General features: G+C 43.1%; 1 protein-coding gene across 1 annotated transcript in view; it reads left to right on the top strand.

Annotated features, from left to right (window-relative positions):
- The first annotated feature begins 1638 nt into the window (after positions 1-1638).
- Positions 1639-8545, top strand: part of zgc:194242 (uncharacterized protein LOC100005854 homolog) — a 10245-nt gene continuing 3338 nt past the window's right edge. Inside the window, exon 1 of the mRNA XM_048611853.1 lies at positions 1639-2079. Within this exon, the coding sequence (XP_048467810.1) occupies positions 1639-2079 (441 nt within the window). The remainder of the gene's footprint in view (positions 2080-8545) is intronic.

Below are 8545 nucleotides of genomic sequence, written 5' to 3'. Positions count from 1 at the left end.
GGGTCGAGTGGCTGCCTCCTGTATTTCACTCAATGATTCTACTATATACTTCTGAGTGCCCTCCTACCTGTTTGAGGAGGCGATGCCCCAGTGGTATTATCACTTGACTATTAATCCAGAAACTCAGCTAATGTTCTCGAATGAGATTTCGAATCCTGCCAAAGCAGATGTTGCAATTTTAATTCAATAAAAACATCTGGAATTATGATTCTACGGATGACAATGAAACCATGTTGCTTGGTGGAAAACTCCATCTAGCTCACTGATATCATTCAGGGATGGAAATATGCCGTCCCTATCCTGTCTGGCTTTTATGTGATTCCAGAGGCACAACAATGTGGTTGAACCTCAACTGCCCTCTGAACTGCACCCAGTTCAAGGGCAGCAAGGAGTCAGCAATAAATTTTGGCCAGCCAACGACACCCACATCCCATGAGAGAATAAAAAAAAATAGGCTGTGACCTCCCTCTGCAATATAGAGTCATAGAGATCCACAACATTAAAAGAGGTCTTTTGACGCAACTTGCCCATGATGCCCAGTTTTCACGATTAAACTGGTCCCATTTGCCTGTTTTTGGTCAACATCTCTCCATACCTATCCGATCCATGTACCTGTCTCAATGTTTCTTCAATGACAAAATTGTACTCTTTTCAACCACTACCGCTGGCAGCCCATTCTAGACACTCACCACCTGGTGAGTGAAAAAATTCCCACTCTGGACCCTTTAGTATGTATCCCCTCACTTTAAATCTGTGCCCTCTAATTTTATACTCTCTGACCGTGCGGAAAAGCGGTTGGCTCTCCACCTTATCTATGCTGCTTATGATTTTATAGACCTCTATCAGGTCACCTCTCAGTCTGCTACACTCCTGGGAAAAAGGTCCCAGCCTATCCAACCTCCCATTATTCAAAACTTCCAGTCCAGGAAGAATTCCAGTAAATCTTTTCTGTACTCTTTCTAATTTAATAGTATCCTTTCTATGGATGGGCAACTGGAACTGCACCAATATTCCAAATGTGGCCTCACTAATGTCTTGTACAGATGCAACAGGATGTCCTAACTCTTGTACTCAATGCTCTGACCAATGAAAGCAAGCATGCCCAAAGCTTTCTTCACCACCCTGTCTATTTGTAACTCCAATTTCAAAGAACTACGAACCTGTACTCCCAGATGTCATTGTTCTGTAACACTCCCCAGGTTAAGATTTTGTTTCTTTCCCGTTCTCACAGGACATGGTAATGTTGGAGATATTTGTTTTGCTTGTTGCCTTGTATCAGGCTGTTTATGGTGCGGGAAGCAGTCTGTGTTCTGTTGCTGTGAGCTGCAGTGAGAGCAATGTGTCACTCTGTGAAAGAGATGCTGAGAGGTCCACGAGCTGGAGCAGAGCCTCTGTGAACATCTCCCCCTCTGACTCTGCCTTTCGCTGTGCTCCAGATGCACTCAGTCTGTTTTCTCAGCACATTCAGCTGTTACAGAACAGCTGCTTAATATGCACACACACCCACTCCAGCCGATTGGCACAGTCTGTTTGTAAACTGATGCTGGGATCACACTGCATGGTCAATCATTTGCAATGAAGAGGTTGCACATTGTCCAACAGGAAGGGGAACATTTCGGAGCTATGTAAGCACCAGCAATGCTATTTGATCACCTCACCAAACAACTGGGCAAACCGAGGCAGGGCCCCTGGGGCTGGATGGTGAAAACGTTCTTAGAAAGGAAGAGTAGATTGTTGGAGGTGAATGCTGTCAAACTGTGTGACATTCAGCCTGAGAGTGTGGTGCTGGAAGTGGGATTTGAACCAGGGCTCGGTTTGCAGGAAGCTGCTAAACGCCTTACACTGCCCAAGGGAAAGCTGTACGGGCTGGATTACTCCGAGTACATGTATCATGTAGCCAGCAGGAGGTTGCAACCTGATATTCAGACAGGGAAGGTGACACTGTTTCACGGCAGTGTGGAACAAATCCCTCTGGAAGACAACGTGGTGGACAGAGTGTTTCACTGCAACTGTTACTACTTCTGGCCGACTCTGCAATCGGGTTGCAGAGAGATTTACCGAGTTATGAAACCAGGTATAGTACTGAGCTGATCAATTCTGACAAATCCTAAAGCTTGAAGGGAAATGGTGCTGTCAGAATGGAATGGAGGGGTCAAATATCACAACACTGATGCATTAATCTTTCACTGATTGACATGTCACTGATTATCCTGGGAGTCAAGCACTGATTAAATGAACAAGGTCACATGAACCAGGTTGTAGTCCAACAGGTTTATTTGAAGTCACAAACTTTCATAGCACAGCCCGTTCATCCGATGAAGTGAGGGAGAAGCACACAGAAAATAGAATTTATCAGCAGAGTGATCAAGGGCAGACAGATCAAAAGGTCATACAAATGGTGTGAATGGAGTGTCAAATAATAAAGCCCTGCAGGGGATCTGAAGTGTTAGACGGTGTGAGGAAAGTGTCAACAGCTGAATAACAAGCAAAAGGATGACCTATAATATGATTAAATGAGGCAGAGAGATAATTACAAAAAATTAAAAATAAGGTGGTGCTGGAGACAAACCAAATGACTGTTCTCTGTAACCAGGATCAAGAGTCCCGAAGACTGTGTTGCCTTTTTGGTGCTCGGGTTCAGGATATCTAATCTGGGCTGCAGAGGAATTTGGAGTGGAGGGGAAAGATCCAGTTGTCATGGTCACATAGGTACCAACGACGCAGATAAAACTAGGGCAGAGGTTCTCCTAAAGGAGTATGAACAGCTAGGAGCTAAATTAAAAAGCAGAACCAAAAAAGTAATAATCACTGGATTACTATCTAAGCCAAGAGCTATTTGGTAGTGTCAGTAAGACTAAGTAGGTAAACACCTGGCTTAAAGAAATGGGTTTGAATCCATGGAACATTGGCACCAGTACTGGGGAAGAATGGACCTGTTCCAATGGGACAGTCTTCACCTGAACCAGGCTGGGACCAGAGTCCTAGCGAATCACATAACTAGGTCTGTAGACAGGGCTTTAAACTAAATGGGGAGGAGGATTCAGTTATAGGGGAAATTAGAGAACCCAAATTAAAGGAGGAGATAAGAGGGCAAGTTAGATATGTGATGGATGATTACCAGATAATAAAGGATTTAGATAAGAGTGGGGAAATTTACCAGTTGAACTAATTTAAAAACTTGGATTCAAAATGCTTGAAGCATTCAAAACAAAATTCATGAGTTAATGGCGCAAACAGAAACAAAAGAGGACGATTGGGTAGCGATTACTGAGACATGGTTACAAGGAGACCAGGTCTGGGAATTGAATATCGAAGGCTCATCAGCATTTCGGAAAGATCGACTAAGAGGAAAACAAAGTGGTGTAGCTTTGCTGGTGAAGGAAGGGATCAGTGCTGTAATGAGAAATGACCTTAGCACGGGAGATCAAGATGTGGAATCAGTCTGGGTAGAAATAAGAAATAACAAAAGGAAGAAGTTTTTCGTAGGTGTAATCTATTGGCCCCCAAACAGTAGTTCTGCAACGGGGCACTTTATAAACCCAGGAAATATTAGAGGCTTGCAAGAAAGATACGGCAATAATCATGGTGATTAATGATTTTAACATGCCCATAGATTGGAAGAACCAAATTGGCAAGGGTAGCCTGGAGGCAGAATTCATTGAATATATTAGAGGTTGTTTCTTGCAGCAGAATGTTGGAGAACCAACCAGGGAGCAGGCTATTCTGGATTGGGTATTGTTTAATGAAGAGAGATTAATTGATGACATTATAATTAAGAATCCTCTGGGGAGTAGTGACCGTAGATTGATAGAATTCAAAATTCAGGTTGGGTGTGAGAAATTGGAGTCCCACAGTAGTGTTCTGGAATTAAACAAAGGAGGTTACATAGGCATTTGGTCCGAGTAGATTGGACAAGGAGGCTTAAAGGTAAAACAGTGGATTAGCAGTGGCAGTTGTTGAAGGAGATACTCAATCCTTTGCAACTAAAATATGTCCCAGTGAGGAAGAAAGATGGTAAGGCGGGTAAAAATCATCCATGGATAAACAAGGAGGTCAAGGACAATATAAAGTCAAAAACTAAGGCATACCATATTGCAAAGGCCAGTGACAGGCTAGAAGATTGGGAGACTTTCACACATAAACAAAGGGATACTAAAAAATTAATGCAAAGAGCTAAGATAAACTACAAAAGAAAACAAACACAAAATATCAAAAAGGACAGCAAAGCTTCTATTAGTATATAAAAGAGAAGAGAGTCGCGAAGGTAAATGTTGATCCCTTAGAAGACCAAACCAGAGGGTTAATAGTGGGGAACACTGTAATTGCAGAGATGCGAAATCAATACTTTGCCTCAGTTTTCACTTTGGAGGACAATAGTACCATTCCTGTTGGAATGGACAGGTCAAAGGCAATAGAAAGGGTAGACCTTGGAACAATCAACATGAATAGGTAAAAGATAATCAGCAAACTATTAGGATTGAGGTTAGACAAGTCCGCTGGGCCTAATAGCCTACATCCTAGGGTATTAAAGGAAGTGGCTGCAGAGGTAATGGACCCATTGGTTACAGTATTCCAAAATTCTCAGGACATGCGAAAGGTTCCAGTGGATTAGAAAAAGGTTAATGTAATACCCTTATTCAAAAAGGAAACGAGGCAATATGTGGGAAATTACAGACCAGCTAGCTTGATATCTGTTGTTGGCAATGTGTTAGAATCAACTGTCAAGGAAGCAATACCAGGACATTTGGAAAGTCAAAACGACATCCATCAGAGTCAGCATGGTTTTATGAAGGGCAGATCTTGCTTGACTAATTTGCAAGAGTTCTTCGAAGATGTAACAAGCAAAGTGGATAATGGAGATCCTGTAGATGTAACATATCTGGACTTCTGGAAGGCTTTTGATAAGGTGCCGCACAGAAGGTTAATTCACAAGTTTGGATGATATGGGACTAGAAGTAATTTGTTAGCTTGGATAGGTGACTGGCTGGTGGACAGAAGACAGAGAGTCGGGATAAATGGGTTTCTTTCTGGATGGCAACAAGTAACAAGTGGGTTGCCACAGGGTTCAGTCCTTGGACCCCAGCTATTTACAATCTACATTAACGACTTGGATACAGGGATAGAATGCTTTCCAGCCAAATTTGCGGACAACACAAAAATAGGCAGGACGGTAAATAGCAATAAGGAAATAAGAACCTCATAAATGGATGTAGATAGGTTAGGAGAGTGGGCCAAAATGTGGCAGATGGTGTTTAATGTGGATGAGTGTGAGTTCATGCATTTTGGTCAGAAAAATGGGAAAGCAACCTACAATCTTAAGGGGGAAAGGCTTCGGGGTACTCCGGTGCAGAGGGATCTGGGTGCCCTCGTTCATGAGTCACTGAAAACTAGGAACCAGATACAACCAGGTAATAAAGAAAGCAAATGGAATTTGGATTTTTTTCTGAAGAAGAACCAGGAAGGCTGACCCTTCTGATGAAGGGTCTAGGCCCAAAACGTCAGCCTTCCTGCTCCTCTGATGCTGCTTGGCCTGCTGTGTTCATCCAGCTCTACACCTTGTTATCTTAAACAAATGGAATGTTGGCTTTTATAGCTAAAGGAACAGAATAGAAACATAAAGTAGTAGTAGTGCAACTATACAAGGCATTGGTGAGATCGCACCTGGAGATTGTGCACAGTTTTGGTGCCCTTAATTGAGGAAAGATGTAGCAGCATTGGAGGCAGTTCAGAGGAGGTTCACTAGATTGACCCCAGAGATGAGGGGTTTGTTGTTTGAAGAGAGATTGAACAGTTTAGGCCTACACTGTCTGGAATTTAGAAGAATGAAGGGAGGTCAAATTGAGATATTCAAGATGATTAAAAGTATAGATAAAATAGATGTGGAGCTCCCTCTTGTGGTGCATTCAAGAATGAGACGTCTTAGCATAAGGAGTAACAAATCTACAACAGAATAGAGGAGAAACTACTTCTCCCACAGGGTTGTGAATCTGTAGAATTCGCAACCCCAACATACGGTGGATGCTGGGACAGTGAGTAAATTTAAGGAGGAGTTAGACAGATTTTTAATTGGTAATGGGTTGAAGGATTATGGGGAGAAGGCGGGAAAATAGGGGTGCGGAGCATATGAACCCTGATCAAATGGCAGAGCAGACTCGATGGGCCAAAATACCTAATTCTGCCCCTACCTCTTATAAACTTATGAAAAACGAAAGAACTGCGGATGCTGTAAATCAGGAAACAAAACAGAAATTGCTGGAAAAGCTCAGCAGGTCTGGCAGCACCTGTGAAGGAAAAAACAGAGTTAATGTTTGGGGTCCTCAGGAAGGGTCACCAGACCCGAAACATTAACTCATCTTATGGACTTACGACAGGAATAACATGATGGGTATAAGTATCGCATGTTGAGGGTCTAACCAAGGTAATAAGTAATTCAAAACTGTACAAACTCATTAGAGTGATCAAATTGAATGATTATGGAGAGAAGGCAGGAAAATGGGGGTGCGGAGCATATGAACCATGATCAAATGGCAGAGCAGACTTAATTGCCTAATTCTGCCCCTATTTCTTAAGAACTTATGACTGGAATAACATGATGGTTATAAGTGTTGCATGCCGAGGGCCTAACCAAGGTAATAAGTAATCCAAAACTGTACAAACTGATTAAGGTAGAGAGATTGTAAGAATTTATCCAGGTGGTGGGAACAAAATAGGATAGTAAGGAAGATTTTATAGATACAGAGCACTGTGGTGGGGTCACACGTAATGCAACATCAACCCAAAATCACGGTTGCAGCCGTCTTCATGAATCTGGAAACTGGCTGTCAGTTACTGCTCTGCGATTCCGTGTTGTTCTGTATCTCGAAGGCTGTCTTGGAGGATGCTTACCCGTAGATTGGAAGCTGAATGTCCTTGACCGCTGAAGTGTTCTCCACCTGGGAGGGACCATTCCTCTCTGTTGATTGTTGTGTGGTGTCCATTCATCCGTTGTTGTAGCGTCTGCATGGTCTCACCAATATACCATGCCTCGGGGCATTCTTGCCTGCAGTGTATAAGGTAGACAACTTTGGCCGAGTCACATGAGTATTAGCCATGTACATGTTGGGTGGTGTTCCCATGTGTGATGGTGGTGTCCATGTCAATGATCTGGCGTGTCTTGCAGAGGTTGCCGTGACAGGGTTGTGTGGTGCTGTGCTCAATGTTGTCCTGAAGGCTGGGTAGTTTGGTGCAAACGATGGTCTGTTTAAGGTTTGCCAGTTGTTTGAAGGTGAGAATTGGAGGTGTGGGGATGATCTTGGCGAGATGCTTGTTGTCATCGATGACATGTTGAAGGCTGTGAAGAATATGGCATAGTCTCTCTGTTCTGGGGAAGTACTGGATGATGAAGGGTACCCCATCAGTCGTATCCTGTGTCTGTCTTCTGAGGCGGTTGTTATGGTTTTTCGCTGTGGCATGTCGGAACTGGGCCAATGTTGTCTATCTCATACGCTGTAGGCAAGGATGCCCCAAAGCATAGTATGCTGGTGAGAACATACAGACGCTATGACAATGGGTGAATCAACACCATACAACAATCGCCAGACAGGAATGGTCCCTCCCAGTTGGGGAACACTTCAACAATCAAGGACATTCAGCTTCTGATCTTCGAGTAGGCAAAGATATACAGCGAGATATACAGCGACACAGAATCGCAGAGCAGAAATTGATAGCCAGGTTCCATATCCATGAGGATGGCCTCAACAGTGATCTTAGGTTCGTGTCGCACTATACGTGACCCCACCACAGTGTTTTGTTTCTGTAAAATCTTCCTTACTGTCCTGTTTTGTCACCATCACCTGGATAAATTGTTCTGATCTCTCCACCTCAATTAGTTTGGATTACTTATTAACTTGGTTAGACCCTTGGCATGAGATGGTTATACTTGTCGTGTTATTCCAGTCATTTGGCTTGTGTCCAGGATCACCTTATTTTTAAATTGTTGTAATTATCTCTCTGCCTCATTTAATTGGATTATAGATGATCCCTTTGCTTGTTATTCAGCTGTTGACACTTTACTCTCACCGTCTAAAGCTTCAGATCATCTGCAGGGACTTATTATTCAACACTCCATTCACACCATTTGTATGATCTTTTGATCTGTCTGCCCTTGATCTCACTGCCAATAAATTCTGTGTTCTGCGTGCTTCCCTCTTACTTCACCAGATGAAGGGGCTATGCTGTGAAAGGTTGTGATTTCAAATAAACCTGTTGGACAATAACCTGGTGTCGTGTGACTTCTGACTTTGTCCATCCCAGTGCAACACCAATACCTCCACATCCAGATTAAATGACTATTTAGAGAGTCTACATTAGCTAGACAGGGCCCTGAACCAATTGTGCGCTCTTTATAGAACCAAGAAGGACAGGACCATTATTTATGGCCCATTCCCGCAACCTCCCCGTCTGTCATCCAGATCATGCACTCACCACCCTGACCAGCAGCCACAGATTCTCCTAGAGAGGCAAGAGATTTTTTGAAAAAACAAACCAGGTCAATAGTTATACAATC

The sequence above is a fragment of the Rhincodon typus genome, chromosome 25 (genome assembly GCF_021869965.1).
Source record: "Rhincodon typus isolate 14 chromosome 25, sRhiTyp1.1, whole genome shotgun sequence".
NCBI lineage: Eukaryota > Metazoa > Chordata > Chondrichthyes > Orectolobiformes > Rhincodontidae > Rhincodon > Rhincodon typus.
This window is presented reverse-complemented; position numbering and strand designations above follow the sequence as displayed.